At 39.3% G+C, this 17,949-nt stretch overlaps 1 protein-coding gene across 3 annotated transcripts in view; it reads left to right on the top strand.

The window, feature by feature from the left end:
- The window catches only part of Hibadh (3-hydroxyisobutyrate dehydrogenase), a 99,271-nt gene that overhangs the window by 15,793 nt on the left and 65,529 nt on the right, over positions 1 to 17,949 (top strand). For all 3 annotated transcript variants that reach the window (XM_034519333.2, XM_034519334.2, XM_076913330.1), the window contains exon 4: positions 3,008 to 3,129. In XM_034519333.2, coding sequence (XP_034375224.1) covers positions 3,008 to 3,129 — 122 coding nt within the window. The remainder of the gene's footprint in view (positions 1 to 3,007; positions 3,130 to 17,949) is intronic.

Consider the following 17,949-nt stretch of genomic DNA (forward strand, 5'->3'; position numbering starts at 1 on the left):
AAGCCTCCCTCCTCCAACCTTGTTTAACTCTTGCATTACACTTACTCTTTCATTGGCAAAATGGTTACGAGACTTTTAAAGCTTGCATTTTAAATTTCACCTACTCCTTTAAAGCATGTTTTTCTTCTGGTGTATAGAAATCCAGAAAAGAGATTTTGTGAAAAATAAAACCAAACACTGGAAAGAATACTGTAATTTAAGATTTTATTATATAGTAAAAAGTTATTGATTGTTCTCTGGGCTAGTCCATCTGCAGTGAGAACATCGGGAAGCTGGAAACTAGCATTAGCAGTAGCTCTTTGCATGAAGTGGAATTCAGGTCAGCATTTCCCACCAGTGTCTGTCTTGCTTGGCACTGTAAGCCTGCTGGTGAATTGCCACTTACTGCCAAACCCTTGTGGTGTGGTTATGCCAGAATGACAGTGGTTGCATTCCAGTTTCCAGGCTTTCTGTTTCTTATTCCTAAACTTACTTTGCTGTTGAATTCAACAGAGAACCAGTACAAAACCATATGCCATGTAGATACTTGAGTCACCAACACTGATTTCTAATAATGCTTGCTAAAAGAAAATAAGATTTATTTTGAGTAAACTGTAATACAATGAAATTTGAGATTTGGAAAACTAACAAACGTGTAAGGAAAAGACGCGAGGATATTAGACAGAAAACTGATAAGATAAATGTTTAGATTTCAGGGGTTGAGTGGCATTCATTTGGATGGAGTCAGCAGACCCACAGTGTGGGTGGTCTTGAGGCGGCCTGGCTGACTCGATACCTAGCCTGTTTAGTTGTGGCCCTGCTTTATTTCTTCAGGAAGGTTACTAAAATGTGTGTGGTGCCACAACATTTACTAATATCCTTTCCTTTGGAGCATGGTGGCCAGCTACCAGACCAGTTTTGTCCAGGGAGTGCTTAAGAAGAGTTCAGTTTCATATTAAACTATAAGTGCCCTCCCAATGATGGTCCCCTTCCACACCACCCCCCATGTCAGTATTATTTTTCTATACCCAGGGCATATGTAATTTTTGATATGAATTCTCATTTGTTTTTAAGATTGTGATAATACCATGGAAGAAGACTGGTAGTTTTATTCATATTTTTTCTTTTACATAAAGTAAAGCCTTTGTAGTGAGGTGATTTCTAGTAGCACTTGGCATGTCTCTTCTGTAGAGTCCACCCAAATACTCTGTTGGTTCTGTCTAAAGTGTTCTTGAAAGAATTCTATGCACTGCCTTTTCCAATAGGAATATTTTGTTTTCCTTTTTAGTAGTTTACTTTTTTAAACAATGATTTCCCCATTTTCTGTTTTAATATTTCTATATTTGGAGTTTTAATTTTCCAGTCATGATTGTGTATCCCCTGGGTGAGTAGACCTGTGGGAAGAACTTGAAGAAGTGTATAGCTGGTGAGATGGCTCTGGGTAGAACCCTTGCTGTGCAAATTAACTCCACAAAGTCCTTCTCTGTCCTTCATGTGTAAAACCAGAACACATCATTCCCACACACTAATAATAAATAAGAACTTTTGGAAATTTGTTATGACAAATGTTATAACAATTGTAAGCTGTCATTTTTGATTTATATGTTACTCTTTATTTACTTTTAGACAGTATCTCACTGAATTGCTTAGGTTGTCCTTGGACCCACCTTATAACCCAGGCAGATACTGAACTTGTCATCTTCCCACCTCAGCCTCTTGAGTCTTTAAGATTGTAAGCCTGGGACACTAAGACCAGGTAGCTAATTCTAATATAGGTCAGAGTTTTCCAGCCACTAGGATAAGCACTGCCTTATAGAGAAAAGGGAACTATTTCAGGTATATCTTCTGTACTCATAAACAGAAATTTTTTTACTATAAGGATGATAAAGGTTTATGTAAAATATCTATGATCCTGTTTCCATCTTTACCAATGTATGCATTTTAATTTGCCACAAACCCCCCAAAATTCTTGTCAAACTTCTAGATTCAATCATTTATTTCCTTTTTTTTTTAACCTGTTTAATATTTTGTTTTTAAAAAAGTATCTTATTAGGACAAGAAGTAGGGAGGTGGGAGTAGATCTGGAGGAGTGATGGGGATGTGGGAGTGGATCTGGGAAGAGTGGTGGGGAGGTGGGAGTGGGTCTGGAGGAGTGATGGGGAGGTGGGAGTGGGTCTGGAGGAGTGATGGGGAGGTGGGAATGGGTCTGGAGGAGTGGTGGGGAGGTGGGAGTGGGTCTGGAGGAGTGATGGGGAGGTGGGAGTGGGTCTGGAGGAGTGATGGGGAGGTGGGAGTGGGTCTGGAGGAGTGATGAGGAGGTGGGAGTGGATCTGGAGGAGTGATGGGGAGGTGGGAGTGGATCTGGAGGAGTGATGAGGAGGTGGGAGTGGGTCTGGGAGGAGTTGGAGGAGGAGTATGATCAAAATTAGTTATTTGAAAGTCTATTTCAAATAACTAATAACTAACTAAGTCAAATAATAACTAACTAATAATAATAATAACTAAGTCAAATAACTAACTAACTAATAAATAACTAAGTCAAATGTTTCTATTGTTAAATGAATATGCCCTCTTGAAGCAAATAGCTATACTTTGGTTGCTTATATTTATTCTTAGTGGAAATGATATGGATATAGGAAATTTGCAGTATAGTTTACTAAAGACTTCAGCTTTTTAAGACCCAGTGAATATACCAATTTCCTTATGCAATTAATAGGGTTTCAAACCTGCTTATACTTTAGCTTCACTGTGTTAGCATGACCAGTGTGCTTCATCTGATACTAGGCTTTACTAATTCATTTATTAGATTGTCATTTAATTATTGTTTATCTGAATGAGTATGGGTTTACTTTGAACTGTAATTGATCTGGAACTTGAGTTAATAAATATGAGATTTTTCAACTATTTCAGTACCAAGCCACAGGCCTCCGTGATGGTCTGTCTGGTTCTGAGCTGATTCTGATTGTGATGTAGTTGCACGAAATACTCATTCCGAGTTGTAAACTTGAACGTTTTCATTTATACTTAGAAAAGTGAAGAAAGGCTCCTTATTGATAGATTCCAGTACTATTGATCCTTCAGTTTCAAAAGAATTGGCAAAAGAAGTTGAGACAATGGGAGCTGTTTTCATGGATGCCCCTGTTTCCGGTGGTAAGTGCTGTCTAAAACACATGCACACTGTGTCATGTAGTTTTCTGCTTGTCAAAAGTAGCTGTCCTGCTTTTGGGCCACCCAAGGTATTTTACAGTTCTTTTTAGATTTGTAAAGATTCTTAATCTCTCATTAATATAACAACAGAACAAAACTGGCATGATGTTTATTGCTCTCGGGATACAGCATGGCTAAGTTACCCGTGAATTCATGTGAAAGGTGTTAGAGCTTGGAAGAGTCACACATGGTTTGGGTTGAGTTATTGTGTGATAAAGACAGCTTGCTGCCTAGGAGTTTAAGAACTGGTTCAGAGAATTATTAGTTTGGGTCTGGGGCTGTAGTTCAGTTGGTTGCGTGTTTGCTTAGTATTTGAAGCCCTGGGTTTGGTCCCTAACACTATTTGAACTACATGGGCTGATGCGTGCCTGTAATCCCAGCACCTGGTTGACTGAGGCAGGAGAATCAGGAGTTCAAGGCCTTCACTACATAGGCAGTTTGAAGCCAGCCTAGAATGTCTGATGTCCTACTTCAAAAACAAACAAACCACAAAACCAACCAACCAAACAAACAGACAGACAAAAAACCCCAGCTTGGCTGACTCTACTGTTCAAGAAATTGAAAAAGTGATTTTAAAAAGAACAAAACAAACCCATCTGACCTCTCAAGGTGTATGTGAGGCTCAAGTGGCTTTACAGATGACTGTTATTAAAACATAAAACAAAGATCATCAAATTTTCATTTGAATGTTTCTAGACAGTAGAAAATAAGGAAAGACTTCCCAGCTGATTCCACACAAAAGACCTTTCAACTCTCTTACTTAAAGCAAATAGAATCATCAGGGAGAACGATAGGTGGATTTCAGTCAGAAGTATAAAAGTTCAACCTTTAAAGACATAATTAGCAGATCAAATCCAATTGTAAATAAGAGAAATAAAACATTGCACGTTTTGTGTTGCCTGTGTGTAGAGATGGCTTAATATTAGAAAATCTGCAAATGTAATTTGCCATGTAACATGATGAAAGTTACATGATAATCTTTGTGAGAAGTCAAGGACTCACTAATGAAATTTTTATAATTTAATTTTGTATCAAATAATTGTGAGAGTGGGTGTGTGGGATAGTGGGCATGTGGGGACAGCAGGATTGCTGGTTTGGTAGGATTGTGGGTATGATTTTCTGTCATTTCCAAAATTGCTGTGTAATCAGAAGTGTTCGTGTGTTTATTTCTGCGTATACATATGTAAAGATAAGTGTGCATTTGTAGCAGTAGCAACAATAGCAATTTTATTCCAATTGTATTAGGCATAACTTTGGATTTTAAAAAGATGGAAAGTAAAGTATAATTTAATCCAGATTTTATTTTTTATAAACTAATGGTTTTGCTATCAAAATTATATTTCAAACTTATTACTATTTGCTGTTGTTGTTACTATTTTGCTTATTTGTGATAGAGTCAGATGTATTAAACAGGCTGGCCTTGATTCCCTTGTCTCTACCTCCCAAGCTGCGATTACAAACATCCATTATTGTGTTCAGCTTCAAGTCATTTCTGAGTGTAGGTGAAGGAATAATTAATTATTAGCTCTTCTTGTTACACTGAATTAGTTATGTAAGATTAATATATGAAGATTTGTAGTAGTATTTAGGCACCTTAAAAATTAAAATTTATTATTAGTATGTGTGTATGACACGTGTAGGTCAGAGGATGACTTTGTGGAGTTGGTTGTCTACTTCCATCATCAGGTGAATTCCAGTGCTCAGACTCATGTCATCAGGCTACGTGGCAAATGCTTTCCTCACTGAGCCGTTTCTAGGGCCTAATTGTTTAAAAAGGTTTGTCAGTGTATTCTGTGTGTATGGATGTATGTGTGTGTGTGTTAGTGTAAATGTGAGTACATGAGGGTGTGCACATGTGGAGGCCCTGGACTAATGTTGGGAGTCTTTTTCACTGAGGTAAGTCTCTCCACTGAACCCAAAGCTCACTGATGCAGTGAGTCTAGCTAGCTGGGATGCTGCTTCTGTCTGAGTGCTAGGATTCCAGGTGACTAGATGCTCTGCTCTCCTGGTGTTTACCTGGGTGCTGGGGTCTGAGCTCCGCTCCTCAAGCTCGCACAGCTTTATGCACAGCGCCAGCTTCCCAGCCAAATTCCACCATTTTGATTGTAAAATACTAATAATATTGGGGCTGTAAATGAAATTAATAAGCCAAACCATTCTTTCTTTGAATGGGACGAAACATATACAAGTTCTTGCCAGGGATTCTCCTCTTTCTTCTTCCCATGGTGCCACAGTAACACTGGGACTAGAGATGTCTGTTACCTTGTGTGCCTTTACCTGGATCAGTCAGCAGCAAAATCACACAGTGAAGGAAACAGTCAACAGGGATGGGAGAAAAGAGCTGCACATTCTGACTCAGTATTATTGAAAAGGCAACTGATTAAGAAGGGAGTGATGGGTCCATATCAACATTTCTCACAGGAAGAGCAAACAGTCAACAATGCACAAACTGTCCAAGGGCTTAAGGAAGCTAGGTTGTTAGAGGACCTGGGTTCACATCCTCAGAACCCAGAAGTGTGTATGGTGGTGGTGGTGGGGAGGGGTACACATGTACGTGTTTGTGTGCATGCTCATGTGTGCACATGCATGTCGAGACCAGAGGTTGGTAGTTCATATTTTCTTCCATTGCTGTCTTACTTAAAAAAGCTTTTGATATTTCTACATTTATTCTTTTTTTATTTAGAAAGAATATGCATATGGGTGTTAAAGGACAACTTGCCAGAGTCTGTTTTCTCCTTCACTGTGTGGTTTCTGGGGATTGAACTCAGGTCACTAGGCTTGGTGACAGTTGCTTTATCCACTGAGCCATCTTGCAGGCCCTCCACTTAATATTTTTTACATTGTTATTTATTTTGTGTATGTGTTCATGTTCCTGTATGCTATATCACATGTATGGAAGGCAGAGGACAACTTGTGGAAGTCGGTTTTTCCACTGTGTGGATCCTGGGAATTGAACTCAAGTGGTCAGCTTTGGTAGCAGGCACCGTTACCCGCCAAACCATCTCGCCAGCTCACACAACCTTATTCTTTTGAGCTAGTCTGTCCCTGATTCTTTAGGAATCTTCTTGTCTTTGCTTCTTTAGTATTGGGGCTTTTAAATGGGCCTGGGAATCCAAGTCAGAGCCTAATGCTGTCTCCTCAGTCTGAAATAGTCAGAAACAGTCTTGTTTTATCATGAAACAATGAGTACAACCGTGAATATATCTAAACTTGTACTGTTATTGATGAAAAGCCTTGCATAGGTATAGTTTGTGATAATTAATTGGTTTGACACTCGATCATTATGAGATTAATTACTATATAATAGCAGCTTATTTATATTTATATGGTCCTTTCACAGTTATTTTTAGGCATTTAATGTGATGGATTATTCTCATATTTATTATTTTTATATATAAATATGGTTGACAATGACTCTAAACTGAACACAACTGTAATCTCAGTAGGGAACCTGCAGCAGGAGGATTGGCACAAGGCCCAGGTCAGAATAGGCTACATAGAGATGCCTTGTCTCAAAAGCAACAACAAAAAGATCTGTTCTCTTAGTTAAATACAGGACTGTCTTCCCATGTGTCAAATAGACTGCTTTAAAAATCATTATGTTTTAGCCAAATAAAATAGGGAAGAGGCATGTGGGGCAAGTACAGTTTAGGAGCCAGGTATTGACCCAGTTTTATGGAGGCTTTGTATTCAGTTTGGGAATATGAAATATTTTGGATCATTTGAATAAAACCTTAAATTTCCTCTTCCATTGTGTCTCATGCTTTAATTTTGGGTAGTTTCTTCTATTGCTCTTTTACTGATTTTTAAAAAAAATTGGTGTGTGTATGTGTGTGTGTGTGTGTGTCTGTGTGTGTCTGTGTGTGTCTGTGTGTGTCCATGCCCTAGTATGCATTTGAAGGTCAGGAGATAACTTTGGGGGGTTGTTCTCTCATTCAACCATGTGAAAACTTAGGTCAGCAGGCTTGGTGGCAGGTGCTTTTACTTACTGAGCAGTCTGGCTAGCCACTCTGTTTTTTGAGACAGGATCTTTACTAAACCTGGATCTTTGCATTTCAGCTGGCCAAGTTCCTAGCAGCCACCTGTCTTTGCTTCCCTAGTGCTTGAGTTACAGATGTCTACTGCAACGTCTGACTTTTACATGGGTGCTAGAGTTAGGAACTTGGGTCCTCATGCTGTCACAGCAAGCCAGTTAACCCACTGAGCCATATTGCTATCCCACCATGGGGGGATGTTTTAACTAAAAATATGTTAAATAGATTTATATAAATATTATAGCATACAAATACAAATGAGGCTGTATCACAATTTCTATTAACATTTTAAATAAAAGAAAATTTTTGCAGCTCAGATGATTGAAGTGGAGAAGTGTTTGGAGGTGTGGGTGATTTCCCCCCACCCAGTACTTCTATTTCTTACTAAGTAATATTCTGAGGAGTAACGAAGATCATTCCCAGTCTCATTTTCCCAGGCCATGAAGCAGCAGGGTGAAGATTTTCCCTAGGTTGGGTTTTATGTTTATTAAACCCAACGGAAGTAACTTTTGTATATATCATTTGTATTAGAAGTAAAGCAGTTGTGTCATGTGACTCACAGTGTGAACAGCCATTTCACTCTTTTGCATGATCTCATCTCTTAGACTTTTTTTTTAAAAAAGCTCCAGAACTGTACATGTCCTTTCCAGATCTCATGTTCTGTTGTGTTTCTAGGTGGTAGTTCTCTTTTCCCTCATTTCAGTTTTTTTCTCTTTTCCCTCATTTCAGTTTTTTAAAAAACAATTTCTTTGATTAAATACTGCATATATATTCACGTTCACCCATTCCTGTCGTTGTGTTTGTCACTGCAAAGGTAAGAAGTAAGAAGTGTAAGCAGATACTGAGTTGATATATACCACCCAGTTTAAGAGACAGAACCTCATTACTTACTACCCTCAAAGTTCTTGTTTTAAAAATACATCTTATTTTTTAATTAATAGAACCCTTGTTCATAATGATGGGTGCAGTGTGACATTTCAGTGTTGCCGTGTTACAGTTCTAGTCTGGTCCATGTAGCTGCAGGCCCTGCCCCTCCCCATCTTCTCCCTGACTAGATAACCAGAGTCCCGGACTTTTCATCTTACTCCCCTGCTTTTCTTTAGATTTGAGTTCACATATTCTTAACCTCTAAACAGTAGTTTTACATTTTTCATGATTTGGAACATTCTAGAAATGGAGTCATCATTCCGTGACTGGCATTTCACTTTCTGTTCTATTCCCGCGTGTCATCGGTGGTGTTAGAAGAGGCATTAGCTTACCCAGTTCTTTATGAGAATCAGAAAGAGCCATCTTCTCAGTATTGAAAATGTCCTAGGTAAGCCAACGGAGTGTGGTTTGCCTTTGAAATAAGATATTGCTATAAAATCCAGGCTGGCCTCAAACTTGGTAACTTCCTCTGTCACCTGTGGCTGGAATTACTAGTGATGGCACATGCTGTACCACCACACTCAGTTCCAGAGGTATGTATATGTATGTATGTATATGTATGTATATATATATATATATAAAACCACTCTTGTTTGGACAAATGTCACCGTACAACAGGGTTTTTTGGCCTGTCAAACAATGTGGATTGAATGTCAACCTCTACTTACCTCTTTGGTTAAATGACCACATATAATAAATGAATGTTTTGCCATTATATACTTTTTACATGTAGTTCATTAATTTTAACTGCTGTGTGATAGTCTATATAAATAATCACAGTCCAGCCCTTCTACTCTGATGAACGTTTGGATTACTTCCAGGGCTTTAAAAAATTACATACTTTTTCATACATCACAGGGGCCTGCCCTTTCAGTCTGTCTAGTCTAACACTGGAACATTGTCAGTGTTCAATAAATGTTTAACATTTTAGGTTGAACTCAAGTGGAAAAACAACTATGAAAAACAGACAGGCTGCTGGTGGTAGCCTCTTTACCAAGGTGGAATCATACACAGAGATACTAAGTAACTTAGCTCAGGCTCACACCTGTTTGCTAAGGAAGCTGAATAAATATGAGCATGATATTTACTTCACACCGCGCTGTGTTAAGAGACTCTATTTCTCTGTGTTATTAATTTATTCCAAGTAGAAATAAAAGTTGTTAAATCAAGAATGTTCTTTAGAGTGTGAACTCTCATTTCTTGGCTAACATAGCTAATAGCTAATGTGTTACAGTGTTACAGTAACGACTTTGAGTGACTGATCTCCCAGTATCTGTTCTGTTCCCACTCCTTGGATCATTGGATTGGGCTTAACCATCTGATATGCTTTGGACAGTGATTCATTAAATGTGTTAGACAAGGAGATTTGGAAGCCCCTTAAACACCAAAATATCTTCTCTTTTTATGTGGGATTCTTCCATCACCACAGCAGCCTAATCCAGCTTGTATAGGCACACATGATACAGCTGAGTGTGGATCTGACCATCTTGATCATCCTGCCCCAGGCAGTGTGCCAGATGACTGCTACCTCATTGGTTACTGTGGGTCTGACCAACATTTGCACTGTCTGGTAGGCTCAGCCTAAATTGCTTATCTATAGAATTGTGAGAAAGTAAAAGCCATGGGGTTTGTTGTGGGTAGTGTGTACTGATGAATACATGATGGACCCAGTTGAGTCAGGTAACCAAGATTCTTGTCCAGGATATGTTAGCAAGCTGGAGAGAGCGATTTTGTATAGAAATATGTTTGTAATAAACAGTTCTTTAACCTGAAGTCTCTATATTTCTGATTACTAATGAATATGTTACTTGGCAAGTTGTTATGAAATACCCACATTTGCTCAGATCTGGTAAAGTAGTTGGTAAATTTCAATAAAGGTTACTATGGTTTTTTTTTTTTTTTTTTTTTCATAGAATGTTGTGGTTAAGTAGTATGTCCAGCTTTTAAGTGTCTTTTCCGCTCCTAGAATGGAAATTTATTATTAGAAGGAACTTCATGAATTACTTTAGTCTGACTCTGTTATTTTGTAGATGGAAAAACTGAGGTTCACAAATGCTAAGTGACTTGCCTAGGGTGTTCTGTGTGCTTAGACAACCTGGGAGCGGGATTTGGGTTTCTAGCTCAGTTTGGGTCTTCCTGTCATCTGCCAAGCTTCTTCCTTTTAGTGGTGTCTATGGGTCTTCTCCTTGTCCAGCACCCATGTCCTTGTCATGGCAATCTCCTTCTGATAGCTCCATTTCTGACAATTTGTCTCCTCCACAGCTAGTTCTGCCTGCTACTTTCCTCTCTGGTAGGTACTGGCACCTCTTGAAAACCTAAAGGGAACTGCCTTATCTTCTAACCCCTAGAGGCCAGCTTGTAACCTGAGCTGAGCTTACCCATTTCTTCTCCAGTCACTTGGGAGAAACTAGTTGAGAGAACACTATTGTGTAGTTTGGAGAACTGAGAGTTCTGACCAGTCCTACTAATTAGTTGGAGAGTGACCTCCATTTGCAGACAGAATGAAGTGGAAATTTAAGGGTTCTTTGAAAAGTCAGTTGTGTTGGATGGTGTTTTGCTGGGGCAAACACGTGAAGGAGTGTTTTCCTGAAGAGCACACAGGTGAAAGACTAAGGCAGACTCCTGAAGAAACATTTCACTGAAGCAGACACAGGTAAAAGGATGTTCTGCTAAAGCAAACATGTGAAAGGACACACGATGGAGTCTTTCTAACAACATGCATGTATTGGTCTGCCTTACATTGCATAGTTGAGCATTTTTCAGGACTCCATAGAGAGAAACACACAAAAAACTTCTGGTGGTGTGCTGTAGTTTCTTGTCGCTTCCATGGACTCGGGCTTATAGGCAGATGGATGTCAGTGGAGACAGACACATGTACTGAGGCAAGACATGTGATGTTTGGAGGGTATAAATAGGACTCCACAGGTAGTGATGGAGGCTGAGCTTGGCTTGTTTATGGAGCTAGCTGTGCAGCACTTGTGGGCCTGGTGTCTTCACTGAATCTTCGCTTCCCTGAGAGAGGCACTCCTGGTGTTCCTCCTGGTCCCACCTGCAGATGAGGCTGAGGCCTGGCTGTCTCTGCTAGGTAGTGGCACTGCTGCTGATTCTTGTTTGCTGGCCAGACTCTATCCGTGAAGTGTTCGTGAGTGGATCGAGCTGCTGCCTCTACTAATCTGTGAACTGAACTGCCGATTTCTAGACAATGCATATCCTTTCTTTCCCACTATCTCTGGTGGGTGGTGGGCCAAAAAGGAGGTAAAAGCGTTAAAAATAGCTATGTCCATTTCTTTCTTTTGTGCATAGCATAGCATCTACGTTATTACTAGGACTGCTGTTAGGTTTATGTGCATAGTATAGCATCTACGTTATTACTAGGACTGCTGTTAGGTTTATGTGCGTAGCATAGCATCTACGTTATTACTAGGACTGCTGTTAGGTTTATGTGCATAGTATAGCATCTGTGCCATTACTAGAACTACTGTGTTTGTTTATGTGCTTGTTTCTTCTAGATTTGGAAGTGGGTAGACCTTATTTAAAAATATAAAAAAAACTTTATATCTCCAGTATATATTCTTATTGGACATTTAATAAAAATTGAATCAGGAATCAATCAGTTCTTCCTTTCTTTCCTTTATGCTTTACCAAGCTACCTGTTGATTCATATATATATATATATATATATATATATATATATATATATATATGATGCTGGGAATCAAACATGTGACCTTCTCTTCCACTGAGCCCACATCCCATCCCTTTTCAAGATGGTGGTGGGGCTCTTGCCTAACATGCACAAGGCCCAGGATTGCAATAAGTAAGTAACTAAAATAAAAATATTTAAAGATTAATGTTGAACATTTTGGGTCTTCCTACAGTCATTCCTCACTCTTGAACTGTAGTATTCAGAACAGTGTAAAGAGGAAGGCTTTCATGAAAGTTCACAATGTAGAAAAACATGCAATAATCGGTACAGTTACAAAGTGTACACTAATGTAGAATAGCAGCATTCCCAGGAGCCGTGTAGAACAGGATCTCCTCTGCAGCCCTTTCCACAGTAGCCAGTTGGATGGGAGGTGGAGACTGGAGAATCCCTGGAAACTCATGGGCTGGCTAGCCTGGGGACCGTGTCTCAAACAAGGTGAAAGTAGAAGATTGACAGATGACCTTATTCTCTTGGCTTCTGCATGCATGCTGTGGGATGCACGCTCTCTCTGTCTCTCTCTGTCTCTCTGTCTCTGTCTCTGTCTATCTCTCTCTCTCTCTCACACACACACACACATACACACAGAAAAGAAATTGGAGAGTGAAGAAGACCTCCAATGTCAACTCTGGCCCACTCTGCACATGCATACGCACACACAGTAACACATGAAATTTACACTTCTCATATACATGCACACAAAAAGAAAGGTTACATTTCCTTCAACAAAATAGCTTGCAATTCAAAGTGCTGCGTTTATATAATTTTATATGATTGTATATTGCTTTATGCTTGCATATTCTTGCTCTGTATTATGTTGATAATACATTGACCACAAGGGACAGGATCCACTTTCCATTTCATACAGTAACTGTTGAGTGAGTTCTTGTTACATTTCGATATGCTTTGGATGCTAGGGCTTGGGCTTGTCTTCTTGGAGCCTATGTTTATGGGAATAGGAGTAAGCAAATAAAGGGAATTTCAATAATTAGTGCCTTTAAATAAATAAAAGTACTGACTAGGGAGATAGAGACTAACAGCAGGCCCTTTTTTTGTAGAGTGATGGATGGTCTTTCCCAGGAAGTCACATCTAATCAGGGGAGTGAGTGTAGAGACCCAGAAGAGTAATGTGTTTGAGGGGAGGGAGCTGCTCTATACAGGTTCCTATGTGTGAACAAGCTGGCATGTTTGTGGAGCCTTTAGTATTCTAGCATTAGGGTGTTGCTGGTACTTGGTTGATGGGTTGAATAGTAACTTACTTGATTACCATTTCTTATACTGGCCTTTATTTAACACCGCTGTGGGTACACGGGTGTCTTTGTGTGGGGTGAATGGATTTCTGTCACAGTCTTGGTTCCTGTTTAATCAACTCTTTTCTGGCATTCATATGACAGATATGAAGCAAATTCAGAGTCATTGTTTATGACTAATGGCCAGGTTCACAAGCTGCTCTACTAGCATCATTACGGTACTTAACTGTGCTTGAATAATTAAAGATAAACTCACCTATTGCCTAGTAATTGGTGTCTGCAGGTTTGCCGAGAGAACTTGAGTTGAAGCAGCTTTGAAGTGACACTTGTAGTTAGCTCCAGGCTCCCCATGCTGCCAATCGTGATCGACACACTCGACTCTATTGTTTCATTTAGGAATTAATGTCAAAATTAAATAACTGCACTCGTGTGTTTGTGTAACAGTTCCCTACCAGGAAACGTGATTTTATATTCTACTTGCTCAGGTTCTGTTTTAGTAACTGAGGTGTTCTTAGACTGTGAAGTTGTAAGCACAAAAACCTATTAAGGAGTTGCTTTTAAAGTACCAGACTTGCAGGCTGTATCTCAATGAAAGTTTCATATAGTCTCCATTCTTATTTAAAAATCAAGTATGCAGTCTTGGCTTTTACTCTCACTGAACTGGATACTTACTGTTTTTCCATTAGATCTGTATCTAATTTATAGTAAAGGGGCCACAAAACCAGAAATCATTTCTGTTTTGGCACCTAGCGCTATTATAGTTAAGGGTCTGTTGGCATTTTGGTCACAGTGTTTTCTTAGAAAAGTTTACAGCTTGGCAGTCTTTCTTGGCTTTAGGCTGAAACGTTGCTATTTCTGTTTCAAAGCAAATTCTTTTATCAAATTTCATAGACTTGAATGTGTCTGATGTGCAGAGGGAGAGGGACGATCGTAGCAGTTCTTTTGCTGATGCCCTCACAGAGCTTTCGTTACCGTGTGCTGTGTGTTACTGTGTGTTACTGAGTGCTGTGTGTGGTGGTGTGTCTTTAGAAAACAGTTTTACGGGCTGGAGAGATGGCTCAGTGGGTAGGAGCACTGACTGCTCTTCCAGAGGTCCTGAGTTCAATTCCCAGCAACCACATGGTGGCTCACAACCATCTGTAATGGGATTTGAGGTTCTCTTCTAGTGTGTCTGAAGACAACTACGGTATACTCATATAAATAAAATAAATAAATCTTAAAAAAAAAAATTAAAAAAAAAAAAAAAAAAAAAGAAAACAGTTTTACATTTGTGTAGTCACTTTGTGTGAATGCATGTTTGGGTATGTCCTCAGTGCCACAGGAGAATTGTTTTTCTCTTTCTACTCTGTGGGTCCTGGCTGTGAAGCTCACTCAGGTGTGAGACTTGCCATTGAGCTTGCTTGTACTTCTGAGCTCTCTCACCCACTGAGTGTTCAGCTCCTCCTTATATTTTGTTTTGGCCGCAGTAAGAAGTTTCATTATGTAAGATAAATGAGTTCTAGCAACCTGCTGTTACACTACAGTGCTTTAAAGTGTTAAAGTGGGGACCAGAGAGTGTGCTCTCTCAAAGCATGACAACTGTAGTCAGAGCGTAGTGCTGACGTACAAGCTGGCTGTAGTACTCACAGACCTATAGGCTGAGGAGGAGACATCATTGTGGCCTGGTAGCTGGGGGACAAAAAAAAAAAAAAGGTGAGTTCCAGGTTCAGTAAGAGACCCTGTCTCAAGGAAACAAGGTGGGGAGAGATGGAGGAGGACAGCCAACACTCTCCCCTGGTCTCTGAGCCTTCGTATCTTTCCCCACACGTATGCATGCACATACAGAAATCAATAAAGAAAAAAAGAGTATTGAAGAGCAAGATTTAGTGGCTGGGGCCTGTAGTTCTAACATTCTGGAGGCAGAGATAGGAGGATGTGACTTCAAGGTCAGCCCAAGCTTCATGAGGCCCCACCTTAAACAAAACAAACAAGAAAAGGAAACAAAAGAAGCCAGTGGTCATCCCAGCTCATGCCTTTAGTCTTAGCAGTCTGGAGGCAGAGGCAGAGGAAGGTTGATCTCTAAGTTAGAGGCTAGCCTGGTCTACACAGCGAGTTTCAGGACAGTAAGGGCTGCACAGAGAACAAAAAGATTGAAAGGCAGGTCTTTGGTTCAGTGTTGGTACTGTAGGGCAGCAGCAGTAAGGCGCAAGGATGAGGCGACTTTGGGAGATGCATGCTCCTCACCTGGATAATAGTGATGGCTTATGGGTTGTGCTTATTTCCCCTCTGGTCACATTTTATATGTTAAATAAGTGTGAGCTTTGGTATATCAGTTATTCAATAAATAAAGTTTTATATGTTTTACTCTGAAATAAATTGGTTAAATTTACATAGGTCTCTTGCTTTTACTCTGCTTTAAGACAGTGTTTTGCTCTAATCAGGCTGGCCTTGAATTTACTACATCCTGCTTCAGCCTGAGTGCCAGAATTATAGATATGGCCTACCACACCGACTAGGCTTCTCTCCTCCAACAGTTGTATCATTGTTGCAGTTTCTTTAAAGTCACTCTCTAATTGGAAACTCTCTTCTGTACTAACAAAATGTAAAAGAATGTAGCATTTGACTTTTGAATGAGAGACTTGAGTTACTCTCTTCAAAAATATTAAATAAAATCATAAAACTGTTCCTGGTCAGGTTTTGATACTTGATGTTTTAGTAGCTCAGATAGTTAACATGTACTTAAACTTTGGTGACCAACCCCATTTCCTTAAAAATGGCTTAAGATGCATTAACAGAGTACACAAACGAGTTCATTATATTAATCATTTCACTCCCTGAAATTTGTATTATAACCCTGTATCCATTAAGTGTTCTTTTTTGCCTTGAGGTCTTCTACAATTTGCACAGGTAGTTCAGAAATATTTGTAAATACATTTCAAGGGTTTATTTGAAATGAGCTCTGAAGTAATGCCCTTAAAAATCTTTTCATATTCTAAGTCATACTGTGACTCCACTACCACAGCTGGCGTAGTCAGGTCTCCCTCAGAGTTTTAAGTTCTTAATGCAGTGAAAGAGGACTACTGACTGATAGCACAGGGAGGCCGCTCAAATAGTTTGTATCCCCAGACAAGAGTGGGAGAAGGAGATACCCATAGCAGAGTGGTTGCTGGGCGGGCATCTCCATTATTGCTCTCAGGATCTATTGCTACAACACTCACTGTTACTATGTTACTAGTACTCTGCTTCCTTTCCATACACTTATTCTCTCATTTCCGGATTCTTCCTCTCTAAATCTGAAGGCTATATTTTAATTGTGTGGTAATTCTCAGTTAAACACCCACTCACTGCAGAGGTTGCTCCTGGCCAGCACTTGCCTGTGGTGGAGGGATCCTGTGTTCTCACATTGCTATGGCGGAAAGCACATCAGTAAGGCAGGGGTCCTGCCTGGAGTAATCCTGGGGTATTTTTAATGTCTTTTAATTGCCATTCCGGATGTAAGTAAGAGCAGACGCAGTTGGGTCTGGTCACACAGTTAGGAGTGCCTGCCTCTGTTTATGTAAAACTGAAGTAGATTTAGCAAATAAATCTAGAGCTGTTGCTTGTGAATAATATGTTATTCCTCAATGTTCCTGTTTTCTAAGCAGCATGGTGTCAGTTCTGTTATGCTTTACATAGCCTTATTTTGTCAGATCTGGGTGTAGCACTTGGGGAGAGGTGAGAGAAAAGATGGATTTGAGAATTTGGTAAGGGCCTTACTATGAAAATAGTTATTTTCTTCAGATGTCTTGATTTTCTTAAAGTAATCTGATAATGTTGGCAGATACAAAGGACATGAAGTTAAGTTTAAATTAGTCTCTTTGTATTTGCCACACAGCTGTATCTTTTTCCTTTATTCCTTTTGGGTGTTCTATTTGGGAACATATTAAATTTGCATACAGATTTCATGATAGTTCTCTTCCTTTCTGCTGGGACAGAAACAGTGGGCATGCCTGCTCTTTCTTGCCTCACAGGGATTGCAACCTGAACTGATGGTGGACTGTTGTTTTGGATTTAGCTGAAATTACCATCAAGGATATGAAAAATAGTGGTTTTGTGTGGTTTCGTTTTGATGCACTCGTTGGGGAATGTCAGCGTGGTGGCCGACGCCATTTTGTTGGATTACAAGCTTTTGTCACCATAGTTGTTTATCCCTTGCTGCCTGTGAGAGGGCATGATTCTTACAGAGATTTTAAAAATAAAACAATACAGGGCCCGGCATACGAGTAACTTTAGCATTAATTTTATTGCTTCTAATTCTTTTTATATTTAAAGAGTATTACTGGTTTTCAAACAGCCAACATTTTTAATATACGAAGAGTAGAAGAACAGTCTTGGCAGACACTGTAACAGGTAATTGGCTTTTCTCGCCAAGATAGGTTTGTAAAACTTTCTGAAAATTAAGAAATGGAAGGAAAATAATTTTTCTTTTTCACTAATGACGTATTAACCATTCATTGTAGGCTATAGAAGTTCTTCATTTAGCATTCTTTTGTTAGGTAAGCATTTCAAAAAAGAATAGTTTATTTCTTGTAAACACTCTGATTGTTGAAAGAACTATTTTGATTTAAAATCCTGTGTAGAGATGAGATTTTTCTAAAATTCAGAAATAATTTTAAGAAAGACGTAAGAGTAACCATGTAACCAACTTTGAGACCTGGGATTAGTAATAGCAAACTTTAAATCAGCACTTACAAATATTTGATGATATCTCATGGTCTTTAATTGGGCTGAACTTTGATATTCTTATTTATATTCTTATTAGTACTCATATAAAAACAAGTTTGCCTGATCCAACAAGCTACATCTTAGACCTTGCACTCTGCTCCGTTAA

This window comes from Arvicanthis niloticus, chromosome 15 (assembly GCF_011762505.2).
Source record: "Arvicanthis niloticus isolate mArvNil1 chromosome 15, mArvNil1.pat.X, whole genome shotgun sequence".
Taxonomy (NCBI): domain Eukaryota; kingdom Metazoa; phylum Chordata; class Mammalia; order Rodentia; family Muridae; genus Arvicanthis; species Arvicanthis niloticus.